At 38.7% G+C, this 25976-nt stretch overlaps 1 protein-coding gene and 1 non-coding gene across 4 annotated transcripts; both read left to right on the forward strand.

Annotated features, from left to right (window-relative positions):
* Positions 1–1587: 1587 nt before the first annotated feature.
* LOC117723692 (uncharacterized) lies at positions 1588–13881 on the forward strand. 3 transcript variants are annotated; one of them, XM_076916307.1, is made up of 5 exons: positions 1594–1731; positions 5329–5376; positions 11024–11150; positions 11370–11430; positions 12582–13881. In XM_076916307.1, the coding sequence occupies exons 3-5, from the start codon at positions 11117–11119 to the stop codon at positions 13789–13791; spliced, it is 1305 nt and encodes a 434-aa protein (XP_076772422.1). In that variant the 5' UTR covers positions 1594–1731; positions 5329–5376; positions 11024–11116; the 3' UTR covers positions 13792–13881. The 3 variants fall into 3 exon arrangements, with proteins under 3 accessions (XP_034379136.2, XP_076772422.1, XP_076772421.1); XM_076916306.1 differs by having other exon boundaries at positions 1594–1695; XM_034523245.2 differs by lacking the exon at positions 5329–5376 and having other exon boundaries at positions 1588–1695.
* A 7124-nt stretch (positions 13882–21005) lies between these two features.
* On the forward strand, positions 21006–21124 carry LOC117724067 (5S ribosomal RNA). Its single transcript, XR_004608757.1, has one exon. It is a non-coding gene; the product is annotated as a 5S ribosomal RNA (ribosomal RNA).
* The last annotated feature ends 4852 nt before the right edge of the window (positions 21125–25976 follow it).

Genomic DNA, 25976 nt, shown 5'->3' on the forward strand with positions numbered 1-25976 from the left:
TCCTGAGCATACTCAATGAATCTGTATAAAAATCACATAACTCACACAGAATATTAGTTCCAATCAGCATCTTAGGTTTTCTTCAAGGGTCCATTTAATGGAATTCAGATCTTCTGGTTTGCATGGCCACCACAAGTACCTGAAATACCTTTCTTATCTCATTTGAAGAAATGGTTGTATGGCAGTGTGTCTTACATTCCTGTATTTAGTCTTTCCCATTCTTCAGTTTCTCACAAATGCTCCTGTCTTTCCATGAATCCATCACTGGTGATGCTGTGTCAAGATGAATGAGTGGGCTGGCATTGTAGTCACCCATGAGAGGATATCTGTAATCTTTGATGTTTGTAAAAGTGATCATCCTATATTTTTATACTGACCAAAGCAGTGATATAAAAGAGCAGCAGTTATTGTGCCTCAGAGAAGAGTCCTCTAAGGGGCTAAAATAAAACTAAAGTGAAGACAAGGATTCTGAAAATAAGACAGTCATTGAAGATGTCATGGAAGGATGCTGTTACATGAGTGGAGAAACATTCACACAAGTCAGACTGTTAGGACTATTATAACTTCTACTCAAGATATTAGTAAGTAGTTATATCTTCAAAATTCTAGTATATACTGGAGATCAGCTGTAATATCCTGTAACATGAAACCAACCAGTCCTTGATTTTTCTAATTTCCCTTGGCCAACAGCCTTTATTGGGACATTCTATTAAACACTCTATAAGTATAGAGAGATTCATTCTCTCTGTGATTTGAGATGTGTTTATCTAGAGAACCTGTACTAATACAAGTGTGGATTTCCTCACTTATGAAGATGAAGCTGGTTAACAATGGTGTTCAACATTGTTTCCCTTATTTTTCTGGCTTTTCTCCCAGGGTTGTTTGATACCTATCATCTGGTGAAAGGGAGTTGCAGTTTCCCTGAGCCCAGTGTAAAGCCACAAAACAAAACCATTGTTTCCTAAAATCCTTCTTGAATGTTAATAGACTGGGCACTCTTCCATCCCTAGGTCAGAATGATACCTCTACTGCATCTGTGAAAGCTATTCACCTTGATTTCAGGAAGAAAAAGGCAAGTGCTGTGAGGAAAGCTCAGGCAAGGTCTTAAGTCAGGTTCTCATAAGTGCAGGATCAATGCTCACAGGGCGCACGAGGGATGGGGGGGGGCGGTTTGGATCAAGTATCTAAATAGCGCTGGGCAGCGGTGGTGCACACTTTTAATCCCAGAACTTGGGAGGCAGAGGTAGGCGGATTTCTAAGTTTGAGGCCAGCCCGGTCTACAGAGTGAGCCCCAGCACAGCCCCGGCTACACAGAGAAATCGTGTCTCGAAAAACAAAACAACGGCCAAAAATTATGTAAATAGCATGCGCAGGAATGGTGGGTTCTCCCACAGGGCTGGGTGAGGTGGGATTCCTCTTGAAGGAGAGGCACAAATGCTAATGGTATGCAAATCACTCCCAAGATTTGGCAAAGCCTGACACTGGACTGAAGCACTCTTTAACCTTGAGGAAACTTCACTGGCCAATCAGGCCTCCAGGTCACTCTGCCAGTCAGACAAAGAGGCGGGAACTTCCTGGTTCTTCTCCGAAAGTTTCCAGCGACTCTGCAGGCTTGGATGGTTCTCTGCCTCCTGCTCTGAGCTGTGCTGTTGGGTGCTGTGAGAGGACCCCAGGAAGCTCTGAAATCCAGACATGGTGACCACAGGAAAACAAATGCAACGGGAGGAGCCGGTGGCTGAGTAGCGGGAGGGGGAGGGGGAGGGAAGGGGCGGGAGGGGGCGGGGTGTATGGGGGGTGGGCCTCTCTGGCTCTGGAAAGAAACAATCAGCCAGATGTGACCACCTGTGTGGTCCCTTGTGGTGCTCCTCACTTGCCAAATCAGTCAGTGACCTATGGATAACTTCAGTATCATGGCTGATTCTGAATTTGCCCAAAGCATTTGGGTCATTGGCTTGCTTGGAGAAACATGGGTGGTTTCTTTGAGTCTGCAGCAAATGTGTCCAAACATTTTTTCTTTTATACTATACATTAAGAAGACAGTTATGCCGGGCAGTGGTAGTACACGCCTTTAATCCTAGCACTTGGAAGGCAGAGGCAGGGAAATTTTTGAGTGGTCTACAGAGTGAGGTCAGGACAGCCAGGGCTACAAAGAGAAACCCTGTCTCAAACCCACCCTCACAAAAAAAAAAAAAAAAAAAAAAAAAAAAAAGACAAGCATATATCTAATAGGTCTGGTTTTATATATTACTTGTTTTTGCTTTGTTTAGATTTTGTTAATCTCTTTGGGTTGCATTTTTTAATATTTCTTTCTTTATATGTTTGGTTCTTTGATTATTATGTTGCAAAAAGACTCTTATTTTTTCCAATCTCTGGTACTTTGGATGCTTCTTTTCGTTAATAGGCATCTTCTTTAGTTTAGGAAAATTATCATTTATTGTTTCATTGAAGATATTTTCTAGACCTTTGGGCTGATATTATTCTTCTATTCCAATCACCTGTAGTCTTTGCCTATTCAATGTTTCAGACTTGCTAGTTGTTTAGTGGCAGTTACCTTTTAGACTCAATGTTTTTTTGACTGATATGTCCATTTTTCTATTCTTCTTTATTACCTGAGATTCTCTCTTCCATTCCTGTTCTGTGTGTGAACCTTGCCTCTGTAGTTGTCAGGGTACAGACTATTTCAATGGCCCTCTCTTAGAGAATTAGCAATTGCTTAAGTTAGTACCTGTCTCTACCACCTGCTACTGTTGCCAGGTATGCCAGATGTGTGTTCAATATAAAAGGACCACCAGTCACTGCAGCTCTCTTTCTTTATTCCTTGTCTTTGTTTTCTGCCCATGCCCCACCTCTATTACCTTTCACTACCCTCATGGCTCTCTGTTACTTGTCTGTCTGCCTGTCTGTAGGTCCTCTTTTGTGCCTCTATTTCTTCTCCAGGTTCTAAATTCTCTCCCTTCCCCAAAACAACCTTTTGTCCATCAGATCTGTTGCATCTTTTAATTTTTCAGGACCTGCTGTGATAGGATAACTTTGCTCTGCTGGTGACATATTTTCCTGGCTGTGTTTTATTATATTCCTATCCTGGTGTTGAGGCCTCTGGGTTTGAGGGTTTTGGTGGGAGTTTTGTTCCTGGGTTAAAGGTTGGTGTCAGGATTTGCAGAGTGTTGGCTGAGTGTTGCCTCCTTTACTGACCTGTTTGGTGGGTATGTTCAAGAGGGAATGCTTGCTAATGCTGAAAGCTCAGAGAAGGGCCAGGCAGGAAGAGATGATCTTAGCAGTCCACAAGGAGACATAGTCAGGGGAGATGGTCAGCTGCCTCTGGTGTTTAGGACAGTGCAAGGGGCAACTGTGAAAATTTCATTAAGGCTAACAAATACAGTGGTAGATCTATGGAAAGCCTACCATGTCTCCTAGCAGGCATGGCATGTGGTTGAACAGGGTGTGTCTTCCAAAAAGGGAGCTGTGAAACATGGATGGGGCAAGTGGGGATTGTCTTTGGTGTGTATAGAAGGCATTCACAGGAGGAGAGGAAGTATCCACTGGTATTCTGTTCCATTGGTAAGGGCAACTGATACTAGGATTTGCTGTAACAGATAGTGAGGTAGGTTTTTGGACAAAGTACCTTTTCTACTGGCAAGCATATCTTGTGGTTGAACAGCAGTATCTTTCAACAATAAGAGGATCAGGAACAAAGATAAGTTTGTAAAGGCCAACCAATTCTGGTTTTGAGAGTGTACAAAGTCCACTTGAGCAAACATGCTATGACAAACCCCTCTTTCTGAACAGCCAGTCAAGGTACAACAGCAGGGTTAAGCTACATGTAGATAACTAATATACCTTACAGAGAAAAACAATGTTAGCCTATGCATCATGGGTGTCAGTTGGTTTTGCCCCTTGTTTGGTTTTTGCATATTATTCCAGGCATACAGTTTCTAAAATATTAAGTTTCAGACCTGTATGTTAATGCCCCAAACTTGCTGTAACTACAATAAATACACAGCACCCCTAGATTTGGTCTTTCAGTTTGGACCTGTTTCGAGGTTGACTTGTTACTGAGCTCATAATAAAGACTTTGTGTGTTTGCATTACAATAGGCTCTTGTTGGTCTGTGGGGTCTACTTGACTGGGGCATATAGCATGTTGGTATATTGACATGACCCAAAGTCACTCAGGATGCCAAACTGAAGGGTTGACAGACCCACTGTTAAGAAATATCATTGTTCTTTGTGTCAGTGGCGTGTCTGTCAGATTTGTGTCTGTGTGACATGGTGTTTTGATTGTTCATGAGTATTTGTGCAGGGAGATGACTAAAGTGAACATGGAACCATGGTACAGTGGATACACTGAAGAGCCTTAGCCACAATTGGCTCAGAAGATGTTCTAAAGCCTGGTATAGGGGACTGTGTGCCCGTGGTCTTAATTTCTGTGAAGGTTACAGCCGACTTGGAACCCTGGTATATGACTCTCAGCTGCCACCCTGTCTTCATTTTCTCTTGTCCAAGTGGAAGACTCTGCTGGATAGCCTTTACCACCCCCTTGTGGCTGTTTAATATCCTTTGGGGGTAGTCCTTTCCAGGTCTATGCAGCAATGTGCTTCTCTCTTCCCCTTCCAGCTGTTTTAGCAACCTCTTTGGTTGCACTGGCAGGGGAACCCATCTTACCCCGGGGCAGCACAGTCTATGAACTCCCCATTCCAGTGTATCCTTCCCTGCTCTGAGCCAGGTGCCCTTCCCATTTTGTCCTGGCTCAACCACAACTCCAGCTCCCTCAAGCAGTGCCAGGGGCTACTGTAATTGAGATGGCTAGATCACTAGTTTTGGGATTTTAACATTTCCTCATTGATTATTGTCTCTGTGTCCTTATTGTCCTAGGTTGTCAACATTTCAGAGCTACAGTCATCTATCTGAAGGAGCCTCAACTGAGGGTGTGCCCTCATCAGATGGCTCTTTTTTATGTCTGTGTTGTTTACTCTTGATGGTTGATGTGGGAAGGCTCTTCCACTGAGACTGGCAATATTCCTAAGCAAGTGGACCTGGGCTGGATGAGAAAGCTAGGTGAACATGAGACAGTGACCAAGCAAGAATGCAAGCCAGGAAAAAATGTTTGTCCATAGTTTTTGCCTTCATTTTCTATCTTCAGTTTCTATTCTCAGCTCAGAGTCTGATGATCTATGATCTGACAGAACCATTCACAGCAATCATTTGTTACCAGAGATGCTGTTGCTTAGAGGATTCAAAGGAAGCAGCAGAATAGCAATGTAGAACAACAACAGCAAAATGATATCAAAAGATGATTTTGCTGTCTGACACTATCTGTGTTCTCTTTTAGAGGAATGTGGAAAATATCAGAAAATGAGATGGCAAAAGTCATAGAAAGGTATACATGAATCTTAACCGGTTGTTCTCATAGGACCTGGAAGATCGGAGTGTTCACAGTAATGCAGCCAGAGGAAGTTGAGGACATACTATTTTGTGGAAAATAGACTGTGAAAAATTTAGCTAGAGGTCATTTGTGTGTTACTGTGGACAAAAATCTTGCATAATATGCTTATGCATTGAGATACTGAATAGCGAAAAATTTAGAAATAAATGTATATGTTTACTTTTCCCATTTAATTATATATTCAATGTACATCTCATTTGATAACCCCACTTCATTCCACCTTACACCGTCCCTCATCTCTGACTCCTCTTTATCTCCTCAGGGAGGGTTGTATCAACCTCAATATCCCCCAACTGTGACATGTCAAGTCTCTGCAAGGAGAGGCACATCCTTTCCCAATGAGATCAGACAAGACAGCTAAGTTAGGGAAACAGTTTACACAGATAGGCAGAAACTTAAGGGACATCACTTGTTCCATGTGTTTGGGGAGCCACCTGAAGCCTGATTAGTGCATGCACTACATATGTGGTGAGGACCTAGGTCCAGACTCTGTATGCTCTTTGGTTTGTGATTCAGTCTGTAAGAGTCTCATAGGGTCTAGGTTAGTTGATTCTGATGGTCTTCTTGTAGACTTCCTGTCTCTTTGGGGCCCTCAATCCATTCCCCAACTCTTCCAAAAGACTCTTTGAGCCCTGTCTAATATTAAGCTGTGTGTCTATGCATCTGTTTCAGTCAGGTGCTGGATGGAGACCATCAGTGGACAATTATGCTAAGCTGCAGTCTCAAGTTTAACAATGTATCCTCAGTAATGTCAGGCAGTAATGCTTGCCCATGGGATTGGTCTCAAGTTGGGCAGGGTATCAGTCTCTGCTCCATCTTTGTGCCTGCATTTCTTGTAGACAGGACCAGGTTTGCGTGGAAAGATTTTTGGTTCTGTTGGTGTTCTTAACTCTCCACTGGGAGACCTGCCTGGCTGCAGGACGTAGCCTCTTTAGGGTCCATATCTCACTGTTATGCATCTTAGGTAAGATCAATCTCACAGACTCCTTGGTGCTCTCCCATTCATGTGTCTCTGGCACATCCTTTAGGATGCACCCTGCCCTTGGTCAGCTGCAGATTTCAATTTATTTTCCCCCTCTGACCCTCTCTTTTCTCTCACCACATCTTTTTCTGATTCTCACCCCATTCCCCTTTCTTACCTGCTCTCACATCCAGTTCTGACTCCTCCATCTGCCTCATATGACTGTTTTATTCCGCTTCTGAGTGACATCTACCATGCTCATTTGGACCTTCCTTCTTACTTGGCTTCTTTGGGTCTATGGAGTGTAGTGTGGATCTCCTGTACTTTATTGTCCTGGCCTGCGGGGATTCGACGAGACCCTAGGGAAGGGGGTGAAAGAATGAAAGAGACAAGGGACACAAGGAAGAAGCACCAGTCTTAATGTCTGATCTGGTGCTTAAATTTTATTGTTCAGGCTGCTGTTATAAAGGCATGCAGGCAGGAGGGTCATCTGACAGTCAGGGACCAGGGTCATCCCGTAATTGCAGAGTTCTCCAAGCCCACAAGAATTCCTAGCCCAAATTACTTATCTAAATATTTTCTCACAAACAAGAAGGCAATTAAAACATTTCTCAGCTCGAGTTGCTTATCTGATTAATATTTTCTCCCTGGCAGAAGGGCAATAAATAAAGTATTCCTAAACTCAGGATGTTTACTTAACTGACACTTGCTCTCAGGCAGAAAAGGGGGTCTTGGCTCCCAGCACTTTATGGTTAATATTCACTTGAAAATGCTTCCATACATAGATGTCCATTTGGGTCTGGGTTACCTCACTCAGGATGAAAGTTTCTTGTCCTATCAATTAGCCTTCAAAATTCATCATGGCATGCTTTTTAATAGCTGAATAGTATTCCATTTTGTAAATGAACCACATATTCTATATATCCATATTTTGGTTGAGGGATATCTGCATTCTTTCCAGTTTCTAGTTGTTATAAATAAAATGGCTGTTAACTTAGTGAAGTCCATGCCCTTCTGGGTGTATGTCTGAGAAGGTACCCTAAGTATAATACTTTCTCCTGCTAATTCTTAAATTAATGGAAGGAGTAGGCAAAGTGTTTCTTAGTCCCAGGAAGGAACTTAAATAAAACCTGCTGAGACTATGGTCCAATCAAGGCAGGGTCCATCTACTTAGAAGGCAAACATGACAAGGTCACCCATATTGTGCTAATTCTGGAAACTGAAAGATGAAAAATCCAAGGTCATGGAGCCTCCCCTATGGTTTCAGTTTAGTATGATTCCAGCCATCTTTTGGCAGAGTCACAGCCACAGTGAAGATTCTGTGAAAGTTCATTGCATTGAATTAGTTGATGATGATGCTTGGGTTGCATTTTGCAACTACAACTTGCTGACATATCTAAGGCATGGAGAAATGTGCCATGGAGAGATACATATAGGGAGAGGAAGTACCCAACCTGAGGGATGTATGACTGGTTACAGGAAAAGGGTCCTCTAAGCCTTTAGAATCTGAAGTCCAATGTGTCTGAGACAAAGCTATAGGATTTGGATGTTTGCCCTTTTGTGTTTCTTGACTTGGCCCAATCTTCTCTCCCCATGTGCACATTCCTATCTATTGGAATTGGAAGGGGTATCCTGTGCAATTGTATGTTGGAAAGATATAACTTGCTTTCTGATTTTATAAGATGTGGCTTTCAAGATATTGCCTTGAGTATCAGAAGATACTTTAGACATTTGAACACTTTAGGAGCTCCTACAGATTATTAGGATCAGTTAGACTGAATAGATTTTCCTCACAGGATAGACATGAGGCTGTAGTCCAGGGTCAGAATGCAGTTTATTGAAACAAAAAGCTTCTAGATAGGATGGTGTTTTGAGCAGTAGTCTGTCATGTCTGGCTCTCTGTTTAGCTTCTGGAAGCTCTTGTAGGAGGAGCCTTTTCAGATTTCTTTTGGGGGATAGGATAGTGTGTACATTCTTAAAAATGTTTCTTTCTTAATTTCATTTTTTTTTTTTTTTGGTTTTTCGAGAAAGGGTTTATCTGTGTAGTCCTGGCTGTCCTGGAACTCACTCTATAGACCAGGCTGGCCTTGAACTCAGAAATCCGCCTGCCTCTGCCTCCCAAGTGCTGGGATTATCTTAATTTCATTTTTTGTTTCTTCAATAATTTATATATTCATTATAACCCTGATCACTGTACCTACAGTAGGTCCCTGCTCTCACAGAGTCCCTTCTACCAATCTACATGTTTCTCCTTTGACAGGGTGTGGGCCTCATGGGTTTCCCCACACCATGGTGCATCAAGTCTTGGGTTAAGTGTATCCTCTTCCACTGAGGCCAGACAGGGCAGCCCTGTTAAGAGTACAGATTCCAAAGATAGGAAGCAGCTTTAGGGACAAGCCCCTGCTAGAGTAGTTGGAGGACAGTCATGAAGACAGAGCTGCATATCTGCTACATATGTGCTTGGGGGCCTTGGTCCAGCCTGTGTATGCTATTTTGCTTGTGGCTCAGTCACTGAATGTCCCCAAGGTTCCAGGTTAGTTGAGTCTGGTTTTTTTGTGTGTAGTTCTTATCCTCTTGAGGACCATCAATCCTTCCCCCAACTTTTCCATAACAGTCCCCTAGGTCCATTCAATGTTTGGTTGTGGTCCTGTGCATCTGTTTCAGTCAGCTGCTGGGTGGAGCCTCACAATAGACAATTATGCCAGGTTCCTCTGTGGGAGCATAACAGAGTATTCATAATAATGTCATGGATTAGAGCTTGCCAGTAAGGTGGGTCTTTAGCTGGGCAAGTGTTCCATGACCATTCCCCTATTCTCTGCTGCAGCTTTACCCCTGCATTTCTGTTAGACAAAACCAATTTTGTCCTGTGTGTCTACTGTGTTGTGGTTGAATCTGATCCTTGAGCTTTGTTCTCATGATCCCATATATTCACCATTTGGTCTCTGTCCCTACAGCACATAAGATACAGTATAAACATTTGTTATTCAATGTTAATCTAATTTACAAACCTGTTGGTTTTATATTTTTAACTTTTTACCTTTTGTTTTTCAAGATGAAATTTCCCTAGGAAGTCTTTCCTATCCTGACTGTAGATACAGAATCCACACAAGACACCTGACATATTATTGTACAATAAGCACATGCTTCTGTGCTGCTCTTCATCCACATTTTTAGTTTTGAAATCTGTGCAAATATATGTCATATTCTATTTCTAAGGATGGCATATGCTCATGATATCAATACTACCTGAGGCTTCAGAATCGTTAGATTCTAGGTGTATGATTTTCTGCTTTACTCTTGTGTTTCTTCTGAAAATTTTGGACAAATAGGAGTATTTTGCCCATGTGGATATATATAATTCTCATATGTGCTTCATCTTTAGTTTTGTCTGAATGTGGCCTAAGAACTCTTGATCTTCATGTTATGGGTACTTGTTGGTCCCCATGTAGATGTTCGAAACTGACCATCATTATATGGAAGACCAGTCAGAGATTTCCACTTCTGAGTTATCTCATTCCCCTGCCCTATGTTGCTTATTTATGATCAACATTTATATTACTAATATTTTCATCTGTACATTTTTATCTGTTTAAACATGCATCCCCTTTTAGTAAAATTTTATTAATGTTGCATTTTAAGCTGGCACATTTTATGTTTCTGTAAGATGAATACAGAACTGCTTTGAATGTATAATTCATTGTAGAAACTTCAGTAAAGAACTGTGAGTTCCCTCTATCATTTTGTTTCCTTGGTTGATTTTTTACAGGGGCATGAGTATCTTAATATGTAACATTTGCTGTCCTAGAACTTGTTGCATTGACCATGCTGGCATCAAGCTTAATGACATACACCTGCCTGTGCCTCTGGGAATAAAGATATGAGCAAATACACCCAAGTTGTCCATCATTTATGTAGTTACTAATTGTTCATATAATTTTTTAATGTGGGCTCTGTTGGGAGCCGACTTTAGTAGAAAGCGGCTAGATCAACTTTGCAGCCATCTGGAACCATATACCCTGATGAAAGACTTGGTTGTCAAAAGCCTATAACAGCTGAAGCACACTCTGATAAATATATTGTTTATCCCACATAGCTTGTTTTGCTGTTTAGTGACCTCAGCTGTATGGTGCACGTGGTAAAGTGTTTTCACCTGTGTTCTCCTGCTTGTGTATATAAATACCTCAGAATTCCCTTCATAAGAGAGACTTGAGGGAGACTTGAGAAAATAGAAGAGACTGAATCACACCCTGACTTGTCTCCATTCTTCGCGTCACTTGCCCCCAAGAGCCACACTCTCTCTTGACCAGAGCACTTAGCCCCAAAAGTGTTGAGGCAAAGTGTTGAGGCAGGGCTCAATGCTGTGGGTCTGTTTCCCTCTACATCTTGCTCTCAATTGGCATTTCTCTTGCAAACTTATATCCCATTCAGTGGGTTCAGAAGCGAAACAGGCAATCCTCATAATACAAATCCCTTTTAAAATGACATACCAATTAGATTATAACTTCTGTGTCAAGAAATAAATGGAGGTAGCACCGAAAATATATGATTATATTGTCTAGTAAGCATACATTTATTTACAGTAATGTTAGTATCATGCTTTGTGTTTTACACATATTTTAGGATGCAGTGACTTTTGATGATGTGCATGTCAACTTCACTGAAAAAGAGTGGAATTTGCTGGATCCTTCCCAAAAGAATCTCTACGAAGATGTGATGCTGGAGACCTACAGGAACCTCACTGATATAGGTAAGACTGAATTTTCTTTTGCTTTTCAAAATAAGGGGACAAATAGTTCTTGGTTATTGATGATACCCTGTTATTTCAATTGAGAACAAGGAAGATTGAGTGGAATAAATCAGGTTCAGTGCAAAATAAATCAGGTTCAATGCTGTGAAAATTCACAGTAACTTGAATTTTGCCTAATATCCAATCCTATATCATTTATTTTCTGGTACTGTGTTTTAGGCTACAATTGGGAAGACCACCACATTGAAAAAGAATTTCAACATTCTAGAAGACACAAAAGGTAATATTAATGTGCAAACTGATATAAATATGCCTCTGAGGAAATTTTAATATATCTTGGAAACTCTAAAGAAAAGGAAGTATGTAAAATATTAGTACTTTAAATATAGGTATGATTATAATATTCTCACAAAGCCATGTGTGTTAATTTCAGTAATCTGATTTGTGTTTGCAAGGCATTCCTCTAAGGAAGAAGACATAGAAACAATTCCTAAAGTGATACCTTTACTTGATTTTTAGCTCCATTAGAGCTATGCTGTGGAACTTCCAATCTGAATAGTCTCATAATATTTAGATGTTACACATTGAATAGTGATAAATATATGTCCAAAGCCATCCAATAAACAAATAGTTTATGTAAATTTGGTGATACTCATATTCTTGTAGTGATATTGCTAAGTTTATTGAGAGATCAGTTTATGAGAGTCAAGAATGTTGCCATGGAGAATCGTCAATCCATATACAGTATGTCTACAAGAAGCAAAATATCAAAATGGTGTTCATTCAATGTGGAAACCTTTCATTTGTTCTTTTTATGGGTATATCAAGTATCAGAATAAATAAAACCATTGGGCATATGAATACTTAAAGGAGCAATGTACCTCTCTCTATTACAGAACAGTGAGACGATAGGTACTATTCTGCCTTTGGTAGACTTTCTGAATATGATAGAAGTTTGCAATTTATTGGTTTTCTAACTTTACTGGGAATATCCCCAAAATCACACTGCAGAAAATCCCTGTGGGTTCTAGAAATTTGTAAATTTTTTTGTTTTTTTTTTTCTGCTTCACAGTGTGAATGTGGTGTGAATCACATTATAGGAAATTCATGAATATAATTAGTGCTATAAAGGTCTGCATTTTTCTATTTTCCTTCAGATATATAAAATATATCATATAGAAATCTCATATAGAAAAAGGATCTTATAACTGTGAGCCATGTAACAAATATTCTTGTCATCACAGGTATTTTCAAAAAGGCAAATCAAGCCATAGTTGGGGAGAACACCATGAACCTATGAAGTGATAAAACCTTAAGATATGGTTTTTCTTTATTATTAAACCAAACTGTAAAATTAGTTCATATTGATTAAATGATTGATCAGGGTAATGAATGTGGTAAAGTTTTCACTTGTGCCAATTATCATTGCAGGCATGTAAGAAGTCATAGTGAAGAAAAACCATATGAATGTGATCAACGTGGTAAAGCCTCTACAAGACCCAGTCATCTCCAATATCATAAAATAATTCATACTGGAGAAAAACCTCATAAATGTAATCAATGTGGTAAAGCCTTTGGAAGACACAGTGATCTCCAAATACATCAAAAAACACATACTGGAGAGAAACCTTATGAATGTAATCAATGTGGTAAAGCGTATTCACACCAGACAACTCTCAAATATCATCAAAGAAGACATACTGGAGAGAAACCCTATGAATGTTATCAATGTGGTAAAGCCTATTCAGAAAAGAGATCTCTCCAATATCATAAAAGATCACATACTGGAGAGAAACCATATGAATGTAGTCAATGTGGTAAAGCTTTTGCAAGACCCAGTGTTCTCCAAAGACATAAAACAACACATACTGGAGAGAAACCTTATGAATGTAATCAATGTAGTAAAGCCTTTACAAGACCCTATTTTCTCAAAATTCATAAAATAACACATACTGGAGAGAAACCTTATGAATGTAATCAATGTAGTAAAGCCTTTTCAAGACCCTATTTTCTCAAAATTCATAAAAGAACACATACTGGAGAGAAACCTTATGAATGTAATCATTGTAGTAAAGCCTTTGCAAGACGCAGTCATCTCCAAAGTCATAAAAGAACACATACTAGAGAAAAACCTTATGAATGTAATCAATGTGGTAAAGCCTTTGCAAGACCCAGTGTTCTCCAAAGTCATAAAACAACACATGCTGGAGAGAAACCTTATGAATGTAATCAATGTAGTAAATCCTTTACAAGACCAAGTCTACTCAAAGTTCATAAAAGAACACATACTGGAGAGAAACCTTATGAATGTAATCAGTGTGGTAAAGCCTTTAAAAGGTCCAGTCATCTCAAAACTCATAAAAGAACACATACTGGAGAGAAACCTTATGAATGTAATCAATGTGGTAAAGCCTTTGCACAACTGAATACTCTCCAGTATCATAAAAGAACACATACTGGAGAGAAACCTTATAAATGTAATCAATGTGGTAAAGCCTATTCAGAAAAGAGAGCTCTCCAATATCATAAAAGCTCACATACTGAAGAGAAGCCTTATGAATGTAATCAGTGTGGTAAAGGTTTTGCAAGACCCAGTCATCTTCAAAGACATAAAAGCATACATACTGGAGAGAAACCTTAAGAATGTAATCAGTGTGGTAAAGCATTTGCACAACTGAATACTCCAATATCATAAAAGAACACATACTGGGAATAAAACTTAAAAATGTAATGAATGTGGTAAAGCTTATTTACAAGGGAGATGTCTCCTAAACTGCAAAAAGACTATATACTGGAGGGAAATCTTATAATGTAATCAATGTGACAAAAGCCTTTTTACAAAGTTATTTTCTGCAAAAACAAAAGAACCCATATTGGAGAGAAACTATGAATATAATTCTAATGGCTGGTTTTGTGTGTCAATATGACACTGACTGGAATTATCACAGAGAAAGGAGCTTCCTTTGAAGAAATGCCTCCATGAGATTCAGCTGTATGGCATTTTCTCAATTAGTGATAAGTGGGGAGGTCCCATTGTGGATGGTACTCTTTCTGGGATGGTAGTCTTGGGTTTTATAAGAAAGGAAGTGTAAGACAGAGGGAAGCAAGCCAGTAAATAACATCCTTCCATGGCCTCTACATCAGTTCCTGCTTCCTGGGCTGCTTAGTTCCAGTCCTGACTTCCTTTGGTGATGAACAGCACCATGGAAGTGTAAACTCAATAAAACCTTCCCCCCCCCCAACTTCCTTCTAGTGCAGGGTGTTTTGTACAGGAATAGAAACCCTGATTAAGACAGTAATTAATGTGCTAAAGCCTTTGCAGGTCGCACTACTCTCCAAAACATAAAAGATCCTTTACTGGAAAGAAACCTCATGAATGTAATCAATGAGTTAAAGACTTTTCACAACATTGTAGTCTCTATTATTATAAAAAAAAAAAAAACACATACTGGAGACAAACCTTATGAATGTAATCAGTGTTGTAAACCATTTTCAAGTCACAGTCATCTGCAGTCATATAAAAGATCCATGCAAGAGGTAAACCCCATGAATGCTATCAATGTGGTAAAGCATTTGCATGGCATTGTTCTTTACTCAAAAGAAATCACACTGGAGAACACCCCTGTTAATGTAATCACTGTAGTAAACCTTGTCAATTCACTGTCATCTGCAACTATATAATAGAACACATTCAAGAGAGTAACCCTATGAAGGTAATCAGTGTACTGAGCTCTTGGAAGTTACAGTTATCACCCAATACATAAAAGAAGGATTACTGTATAGAAACTGCATGAATGTCATGAATGAGGTAATGTCTTTCCAGGACAGTCATCTCTGAATACAAAACAAAATGTTCAAGAGAGAAACCATATGAATTTAATCAATGTGATAAAGCCTTTGCAAATCACAGTTGGCTCCAAGTACATGATGGAGCACATAGTGGAGACAAGCCCTATGAATGTAATAAATGTGGTAAAGACGTTGCATGTCTGCAAATAATTCAATGAACACGCACTTTAGAGAAACCTTATCACAGTAGTCTCTGAATAAAAAAAATGAATACATACTAAAGAGAAACCTTCTGAAAGTAATCAATTTGTCAAAACCTCTGGATGTTCTAACCATATTTAAATGCATGAAAAAATTCATAGTAGAAGTAAACTGGTGATTTGAATATGCTTGTACCTAAGGAGTGGCAATATTAGGTTGTTTGGCCCTTTTGGAGTAGATATTACTGTCTTGAAGGAAGTGCATTCCTATGGTGGTGGTCTTTGGAGCTCTGGCCAGCACAAAACAGACCTTCCTGATGTTTGTCTGGGAGACCATCTCTTCCTGGCTGCCTTCTTATGAAGGTGCAGAACTCTGAGCTCCATCTCCAGCATCATGGCTGCCTGCATGCTGCCATTCTTCCTGCTATGATGGTAATTAACTAAACATTTGAAACTGTAAGCCAGGCCCAATTAAATACTTGCCTCTAAAACACTTGCCTTGGTCACAGTGTCATTACTTAGCAATGGAAATTCTAAGACAGAAGTTGGTACCCCAGACATAAGTATTGCTATGATAGGCTTAACCATGTTTTTGTTTGGAACAATGTGGATTTTTAGACTTTGGATTGGTACATGTATTAAGTGGAACTTAATGATCCATTCTATTAGGAATATGGAACACATATTTACTAAGAGAGATTTGAACTTAGTATATAGTTTTTATGATGTTTTGCTGAAGAATGTTGCTGCCTTTTTCCCTTGTCTAAAGAGTGTCCTTTTGGCTAAGGAAAGAAGGTTTAAGATGATTACACTGACAAATAAAGTCTCAGGAAAGCCAAGCATAGCCTTTGGCCTGTGTATACTCTTATGGTGATTGTTTTGATCAAACATAGTAATCTTAGAAAGGAAAACTATAAAATGTTGGGTTCAAAGAGAAAGGACTTATCAGGAAGTTGAATGAAGCTAAATCCTGTGATCAAAGATATCCAGTGATATTAAAGAAATAGTGATGTTATGGCAAGATTCCATCCACCTAAACATATGGATGTGAAGTTGTATGAAGGAGAAGTGTATCATGATGGGCATTAGTATTGCCTGGTTATTGCTTCCATGTGGACATAAGGAGATACAAGTATGTGTCAAATTGACAAAGGATGGATTGTCATTACTATTCTGGGTTTTCAATTTAATATCTAAAAGGAAATACTTAGGTCCAGGCATGGTGGTACATGCCTTAAATCCCAGGAGATGAGAGTAAAGCAGATTTCTAGTTCAACTCATCCAGGTTCCAAACAAGTTTTATGTAAAGAAAATCTTAGGTACAGGCAAAGTATCACACACACACAGACATACTCACACACCTTTTATCCCAGCATTCAGGAGACAGAGCCATGCAGATCTCTGAGTTAAAGATAATCACTGAGTAAGATCCAGTACAGCCATGCTTAGGCAGTAAAGTTGTTCAAAATTAGAAAGCTGGTGATAATGTAATAGAAGGGGACATCTTCCAGCCACAGCAAGCAGCAGAACTCGGCAGCTTTGTCCATGTGGCTGTGGCTTTAGGGGAAAGACTGGAAGGGACTAGTGACACAGTTGATACTGGTTAGCTATAGTAAAAAATTTAGTGGAGGTGAAGAAGAAACCAGCATCACAGAGGTGAAATCTTCTGGGGCATGTTTTCTAAGCGGACAATGAAGCTGTGTTCTAGAGATAACCAAAATTGTTTCTTGTGGTGCAGCTTGTCGTGGTCATGTGTAAGTATCACCGACATGGCACCAGTTTTAAGGCACGAATGTGTCATGGAGAACAGCTAAGGCATGGCACCATGAAGGGAGTGTATGAGAGGAAAGCAGTGAAGCCTAGTTGCAGCAAGAGAACCCAGCATAATGAAGATGTCAGAACCATGGGATGAGTAGAAAGATCAGCAGCAGTAGAGTGAAGTCAACCAGAACCTAGAGTGCTATAGAGGGAAGAGCTGGAGAAGTGACCCAATCTCTTTAGAGATCCACAGAAGATCATGTGTGGATCCCAGATTCTGGAACATGAATCTGTAATATTGAAGAAAGCAGAAAGGAGTCAGATCTGAATAATGCTTTGACCTCAGCCAAGGAGATGCAGATTTTGGAGATTGCACTGCTGGTCTTTTGTCTTTTGGTGCAGTATTTCCTCACAAGGGCATTTGGGAATAATGAAATGTATTTCCTATGAATTTGGATATATATGATGTACTATTTGTTTTGAAAATATAGGGGATTACAGTTACATAATAAGATGAATCTCAAAAGAGCCTTCAAGTTTGAACTTTTAACATTTTTGAGACTGCTATAGATGATGGAGACTTGTTCATTTGAACCTCATGTATTTTGCTTTATGCTATCCTAAAATATGGTCCCCATACACTCATGTGTTTGAACAAGCATATGGGGGCCGGGAAGTGGAATGTGGTAGTTTAAATATGTTTGGCTCAGGTACTATTATGAGGTGTGGCCTTCTTGTAGTATGTTCATTACTGTGGGGGTGGGCTTTGAAACTCTACCTAGTACTGAATGGATCCTCCTAGTAGCTCCCTGGATGACAGTCTCTTTCTGGCTGCCTGTGGATCAAGATGCAGAGCTCTCATCTTCTTCTCCAGCATCATGTCTTCTTGTATGCCTGCCATGCTTCCTGCTATGATGAAACTGGACTAAATCTCTGAAACTGTAAGCCATCCCCAATTAAATGGTTGCTTTTATAGGAGTTGACTTGTTCATGAAGTCTCTTCACAGCAATGTAAATGCTAAGACAGAAGCACTGTGAGTGTATTTAGTATAGTCAACCCTTTGCACAATTCTGTAGTCTTCATTATCATTAAAGAATATGTGCTAGAGAGAAACCTTATGGATATGTTTAATATAACAAAGCCTTCGTACACCTCTGTAGTCTTCATCATTATGAAACTCTTCATACTCTAGAGTTCTATGAATTTAATAAGAATTTTGGCAATGTGGTAAAGCCTTTATGTTATGGGTTCTACTGAGATCCAACACAATTCAAACACCAGGACAATGCAAATGATAATTTTTTGTAGTCAACTCACTACTGATTAATCAGGACCACAAAAATATACTCAGAAGCTTCGCTGAATCACCACACCCCCACCCTCACCCTGAGCCAGAAAGTTATAAAGATTCCAAATCTGAAAACCACAACTATCAGTGTCATGTTACAGCTACATTTCCCTCCAATCAGGATTTCCTTCTGTTGTTAACCTATGTTAATTTATATAGAATGTAGATTTTATGGTTTAAACTATCACACCCATTTTGTGGTTAGAAACAGGCAGTTCATTTTTAAGAAGAAAACATGAATAACAGAAATTATGGTTAGGAACAGTCATTGTGTTTTGGGGAACAAATCATGAATAATGACAGCTGGCCAGATATTGTTAAGTACACAGGTCCCCTATGACCTGGGACTTGAACTTTGTTTCAAACTACAGTTAAATGGACGTTGATAAAAAAAAAGGCAGTTCTTAGTGCATATTTGGTTTTTTTTTTGTTCCCTACATTTAGATACAGTCATCTTTGAATACATAGCAGAACATATATTGGAGAGAAATCTTACAACTGAAATCAATGTGATAAAAACTTTTCACAACACATGTATCTATGAACACAAAAAAACATAGCCTGGAGAGAAAAGCTATGAATAAGCAATGTGGCAAAGGCTTTGCATGTAGCAGTAGTCCTAGAAACCATGAGAAAAAGTCATAGTGCAGAGAAACCCCATAAATGTAATCAATGTGTTAAAGTGTTGTGCTTTCTGGTATCTTTAAACAAGGGTAAACTCTTTAGCATGTAATCAATCTATTAAAGCATTTTCATATTACAGTAGTCTTTGAGGACCTTTAGTAATAACAACAGTAATCTGTGACTACAAAGAATTTGGTAAGATCTTACCCAACACACTTACATTGAGTTACTCAAGGTTACTTATTATGTACAAAAAATATGTGAGAAGCAATAACAACCAATTCAAAGTTTAAGATGTCTTTTTATTTTGTATGCACTTGCAAACTCTTTTGTACATGTGAAGGCCACTGATTTTTCTTTTTATTTTTTAGTTAATTGTGTATCTAACAAATTTGCTGAAAGTGTTTGTCAGCTCTAGGAGTTGCCTTTGGGAAGTTTTGGTTCACTTATGCATACTATCATATCATCTGCAAATAAAGATAACTTTACTTCCTATTTTCTAGTTTATATTACCTCCATCTTGTTCAGTTTTATTGCTCTAGCTAAATGTTTAGATAGTATAGTGAATAGATATGGAGAGAATAGACCACCTTGTCTTGTTCATGATTTAGTAAGTAGATTATTTAGAATTTCTCTAGATTTAATTAAATGCTGCCTATATGTTTGTTATAAAGTTACATAATTATGTTTAAGTATGTCCCTTGTATCCTTAATCATTTCAACAGTTTTATCATAAACGGGTGTTGGATATTGTCAGAGATTTTTTTATCATCTAATGAGATGACCACTTGTTTTTTTCCTCATTCATTAATCGCATTATGTTGAATGATCCCTGCCTCTCTTTAATGAAGCCTACCTCATTGATTGTGGTAGATGATGTTTGGATGCATTTTCTATTTTATTTTATTTTATTGTTTTATTAAGTGTATTTGCATCTTTCATTTTAAGGAAAATTGGTCTGTAATTCTCTTTTGTTGCTGAGTCTTTATTGCCTGAATATATTACTAAACATGGGTTCACAAAATAAATCTGCTAATGTTTTTTTTTCTGTTTCTATATTGTTGAATACTTTAAGGAGTATTCTTATTAACTCCTCTTTAAAAGTCTGGTAGAATTCTAACCTAAAATTCATGGTCCTGGGCTCCTTTTGGTGGCAGATATATAATGACATCTCTTTTTCTAGATGTTTAGGCAGTTTTAGTTGTTTATCTTAGTTTGATTTAACTTTGGCCTATTGAGGATTTTGTCCATTTTTTTTTCTTTTTTAGTAATTCCAGTTCAGTGGAATACAGGCATTTTAAAACTATGTCTCTGTCATTCTCTGGATTTCTTCACTGTCTGTTTTTTTTTTTTTTTTTTTTTTTTTTTGTCATTTTCACTTTCATTAACTTGGATATTCTCTATCTTTTATAAGGGTTTGACTATATTGTCTACTAAAAGGCTTGAAGAACCAAAGTCATGTTTCATTTTTTGCATTCTTCTCTTTCTATTTTATTGATTTCAGTGACCAATTTGATAAATTCTTGATGTCCACTCCTTTTTTTAAAAATTGCTGAATCACTTCTTTCTGTTTTAGACTTTAAGGCGTGCTGTTAAATTGACAGTATGAGAGCTCTCCGATTTTTTCATGTAGGGATTTTGTGCTATTAACTTTCTTCTTAGAACCATTTCATTTTCTTTGTGCTCCATAAGATTGTACATGTTGCATATTTATTGTCATTGAATTCTAGAAGTCTAATTTCTTCCTTTATTTCTGTGTTAAGCTAGTTTTCATTCAATATTGCAGCTTCCATGTATTTGTAAGCTTTGTGTTCTTTCTGATTTTGTTGGTATCCAGCTGTAATCCATGGTGGTCTGATAAGATACATGGTATTAGCTCATTTTTCTTGAATGTATTGAGACTTGCAATGTGTCTGAATATGTGGTCAGTTTTCGAGTAAGTTTCATGAGGTACCAAGCAGAAGGTATATTCTCTTTTATTTCAGTAGAATGTTCTCTAAATATCAGCTGGATTCATGTTCATGTTGTCAGTTAGCTGGAGTGTTTCTCTGTTTAGTTTTGTTCTGGTGAATTTGTCAATTGGTGAGAATGGGATATTGAAATTTGTGAGTATAAGTATATAAGTGTATGAAGGTGTCTATGGCCATACCACCCTGAATGCGCCCGATCTCATCTGATCTTGGAAGCTAAGCAGGGTCAGGCCTGGTTAGTACTTGGATGGGAGACCACCTGAGAATACTGGGTGTTGTAGGCTTTAAAAATAGTGTATGAAGATTAATATGTGATTTTAGCTTTAAAACTCTTTTACAAAGGCTTGTGACCATGTGTTTAAAGCATAGGTGTTAAAATTTTTAAATGTCAGAGGCAGGCGGATTTCTGAGTTTGAGGCCAGCCTGGTCTACAGAGTGAGTTCCAGGACAGCCAGGGCTACACAGAGAAACCCTGTCTCGAAAAACAAAACAAAACAAAACAAAACAAAAAAAAAAAATTAAATGTCATTTTTTGTGATTTTTTTCCTTTGAGGAATATGTAGTGTCTTTCTCCAATTCTTGACTTTTTTGTTTACAATCTAGTTTGTTATATTTTCAAATGGCTACATCGGCTTGCTTCTTTGGTCCATTTACTTAGAATATCTTTTTAAAACTCTTTACCTTGAAGTAATGCCTATTCTTGATATTGAGGTATATTTCTTGTATGTAATAGAAGGATAGATTTTGTGTTAGCATACACTCTGTTAACCTGTGTCTTTTTATTGGTATTGTTGATTTCTTCCAATTATTTGTGTTTTCCTGGATTTCTTTAAGTGATTTAATCATTTCCTCTTTAAGGAACTCTATCATCTTCATATAGTGGGTTTCATAGCCTTTTTCTTGTAATTCAGCTATGTTGGAATATTTAAGACCTTCTTTTGTAATATAAATGGGCCCATGGTCATTAACCAGAGAGTGATAAATATTGCTCCTTATTACATAATCTAGTACCACCATCATGGAATTGAATGTGGCTACAACTTTTGAAAATGAAAATGTCCTCTTCATGTAATGAAACTGAAATAAAATAGTTTGTTTTCATACAATGAAATTTATAATGGGGCCCACCCAAGGCCCCATGATAGATTCTGTCAAGTATTCAGCTTACATTTAATACAATGTATGATTAATGCCAAATTTGTTCTTTCTCCTTAAATGGACAGGGAGTCAAGTGAGGCACTTTATAAAAGAATTATATTTTTTGAGATGCCTGTTTTAATAACGTAGCTTCCAATCACTAACCCTGGAGTCACCATTAATAAAAAAAAGACCTGATGGTGACAGTGTGAGTGATTTTGTTTTTTTGCCAACATGTATTTATTAATGTCAGGTGAATGAAGGCAGACCAAATTGATAGATATATAACTTGGGTACTTGAGCGTGATCCAAGGAATATGGAATTTCCAACTTTGAGATATATCTAATGCACTTTCAGAGTTAAGTCAGCTCAGATGATTCAGACAAAGGCCATCGGCTGTAGCTTTGAGTCATCACTGGAGCTAACTTTGCACATAGCAATCAGGTCCAAAAGTATTATATTAATGCCATTTTCTCTGCCAGGAAACCATCTGATCTTTTTTCAAAGTCAATGTGGGTATATATTTTTTCAATTATATATTTATTCCTTTTTTATAATTTTTTAAACATATTTATATACCAAAGTTGCCTCCCTCACTGGTCCCTCGCCCCTGAGTTCTTCTCCCCATCTCCCTCCTCACTGTCTGAGAGGTGCTCTCCCACCCACGCACTCTCCCACCAGAACCTAACCTCCACCAGCATCCCTTTTCCCTGTGGCATCAAATCTCTACAGGGTCAAGTACATCCTCTCCCATTATGGCCAGACAATGCAGTCCTCTGTTGCACACATGCCTGTGGCCATAAACCAGCCCCTGTATGCTCCTTGGTTTTTGGCTTACACTCTCTAAGCTCGGAAGTGTCCAGGTTAGTTGACACTGTTGTTCCTCAAGCAAATGGTCCTAAAAAACAAGCTTGAGTAGCCATGCTAAAATCTCCAGCCCAAGAACACAAAAGGAGGGACTCATGGCTCCACCTGTATAGGTAGTTGAGGGTGGCCTTGCCAGGCATCAGTGGAAGTGGAGGTGCCTGAAAGTTTGGATTTCCTAGTGTAGGGGCATTTGAGAGCAGGGAGGTTGGAATGGGAGGATGGTGGGAGCACACACTCATAGAAATTCCCAGAATTATATGCATTAGACATGAAAGGGGCAGGCCGCCAGAAGACTACATTCCAGAATTCAAACAAAAATTTATCTTGATACCAAAATTTGTTTTGAGAATTGTATATTGCAGAATACACAGCCTTGGTATATCTACTCATCAAGCAAGGTGAGCTGACCTGCTTGAATCTCTGATGTCCTGGAATTTCAGCTTGATGCAGTAAAGACACAGCATCAGAGGCTTATCAATTTACTCTTCCCCCTGCCCCTCTTCTAATATCTCAATGCCCATAGTCAGCTTGAAGAAGTTAATGAAGATTTGGCGTTCCTATTCCCTGGGCTTGGGTACTGAGGTGGTTAATATTTGGCTGTCTTCCTAACAGGGAGGATTAGCTAGGATTTATTGCATAGCCCTAACCTATTGGTGGGAATGTGTATAATTGTTATTAAGATGAAGTATAATTTCTTAAATGGTACAAAATTTACTTTGATTTCAAAGTTAAGGTTTTCATTGGTATGAGCTTCTTATTGATATAAAATTGAGATTAATATTGTTACTCTCATAGGCATTGTGCCTATATAACACATTTAGGAATACAAGGCTTAAACCCAGTCTTTCTTTAACTTTTCTAACTGATTTTAGATGGTCCTGTGAGTTAAGGGCCTTTAGCAAATTTATAGCTCTGAGTTTATTGCTAGGGCATTTTCTATATTTTATTTAGAAATAGCTGAGAGGAGTTAACAGACAACCTTCCTGATTGCCTTACATGGATAGTTGGTTTTCAAAACGTCAGAAGTCCACAGAATTGATGTTACAAACATTTCTGTATTAATGTTCATTTTAATTAGAGATTTGTCTGCTCCTGACAGCTTCCTGTCTTGGATTCTAAGAAGAAATTGAGCATCTTTGGAGTTACTACAGTTTTGGTGAGACAGCCACTAGTCAAGAATTGCCTCTTTCCATCTACAGAAAAATTATTGTCTAGAAAAGGACACACTTGCAGAATAGTTGACTGCTTATATCTGCTAAGTAGAGTAATCAGCCCTTAATAATTCTGCATCACTAGGTCTGTCAGATGATCCTGGGCCAGAAGGCTGAAGATCAGATGTTCCAACATTTTGTGGTATAGGGCCTTTCCAGGTGTTCAGCGGTCTCTATAAATTGGCTAAGTTTTAGAAGCTATGCTTTGTGTTTCCCATAATTTTAGTTAACTCAGTCATTCTAGATTTCTGACAGGGTTGAAGACTTATAGTCTCATAGACAATTCTGGTTATTTACTTTGAGAAAAAAATATTTGAGAAGATGGTTTTCAGCTGACATCCATTCTGAAGTCAAGAAAAAAGTCAGGTTCAGAACTAAGTCTTTTAGTTAGGAGAGATGACAGAGGTTCTGGTTAGTCAACAAAATGATGGACTAGGTATTGAATCTATCTTGTACCTTACTGACACTAATTGGTTTGCCAGCCAGTGGAGCTACTTAGCAAGCACAGGTGCAACATCTCTAGAATACACCCAGAGAAATAACATTAATCAGAACCCATTTTCAGAAGTTACTTAAAACTCTACAGGAAAACACTAAGTATTCAACTACATATAGATTTCCCCAAAATGCTCAGGATTTCAGATGGGGTGGTTCAGTATGGAGGCCACTGGTACCACCATTGTGAGTTGTCCCAATCACTGCTCCACAGAAGCCATGTAAGCCCTTGAAACTGAAGTCTACAGGTGTTCTGCCCTCCTGAGTTCCAGAAGTGTTCCAATTGGCCTCATTGCATGCTATTGAAGGTCATGGAGTCAGATATCTTTTCCAACTGTGAGCCACAAAACAAGTATTTTCAGTTGGTATAGCAGGATTTTACATAATACATTATTCTTAGTTTTAGTTGTTGCAGTAAATCTCCTACCCATTGGGAGTCCATAGAAGAAAAGACACAAGTCAATAAATATCAAATGAATGCTGCATGCCTAGATTGGGCAGATTTACCATTAAACTACACTATTCCCCAGCTATGAGAGCTCTTAACAACTTGCAGTTTCCTAGGTCAAGGTCTTCTCCATCTTCTCTGCTTCCACCAACTGCCCCCCTCTCCAATGGCTCTTCTCCTCTTATCTTCTTTCCCTGCCTCTGGCTCCTCCCACTCCTCTTCTACTGCCCAATCACTGGCTCTAGCCTTTATTTAACAAATTTGATTGGACAGAAGGTTTACAAGATTCACTCCTCCTTCGCAGCCCCTCCCAGGAGTGGAATTACCATGACAACAAGAGGCTAGGGCTATCCACCACATTTCCCCCTTTTTGTCCAATTTAAGACCTTTTTTTTTTCTCTCAGATATTCAACCTTGAGACAATCAAAGATTTCTAAAGTAACCAGAACCATCCACCCCAACATAAGGAACTGGGTCGATGATCTCCTTTTGTCTGCTTCCAGCTGAATTGGGGCGAAGAATTCCCATTTGGGGGCCCAAAGGGAAATAGGAAAATTGGCTTAGTCAAAGAAGAGCTAGCTGGCATCATTTGCCTTGAAGTCACTATGTGCTGAGAAAGTTCATAGCTTAGCTGACACCATAACTGTGACAGTCAGAAAGGCTGGACAGGCAAGCTAGCTGTTCTGGAAAAGTTCTGGAAGCAAGTCCTTAAAAGAAGCAGCTTCGATGCAATTGCAGTATAATCAAGCACGAAGCTGGAATAGGAGGTCCCAGAGACTCAGCATCCCCGAGTATAAATCATGCTAGGGCTGAGTTTCTCTTCTTTCATCCTGTAACATATAAAACTTAAAAGCAACAGGTAGTTTTATAAAAACATTCACGTTGTGCATGTAGGGCATACAGTTTGGTCAATGAAGATCAATAAAGAAAGGCAACTGCCCTCTTCAGGTTAGTTTGATCACTTAATCAAACTATAA

Source organism: Arvicanthis niloticus, chromosome 19 (genome assembly GCF_011762505.2).
Source record: "Arvicanthis niloticus isolate mArvNil1 chromosome 19, mArvNil1.pat.X, whole genome shotgun sequence".
In the NCBI taxonomy this organism is placed as follows: Eukaryota; Metazoa; Chordata; class Mammalia; order Rodentia; family Muridae; genus Arvicanthis; species Arvicanthis niloticus.

Bases quoted from the DNA above. Each gene is read 5' to 3' on its own strand.
- LOC117723692 (XM_034523245.2), top strand. The intron at 11,151-11,369 runs GTAAGACTGAAT...ACTGTGTTTTAG, and splicing joins CAGGAACCTCACTGATATAG to GCTACAATTGGGAAGACCAC. The intron at 11,431-12,581 runs GTAATATTAATG...TTATCATTGCAG, and splicing joins CATTCTAGAAGACACAAAAG to GCATGTAAGAAGTCATAGTG.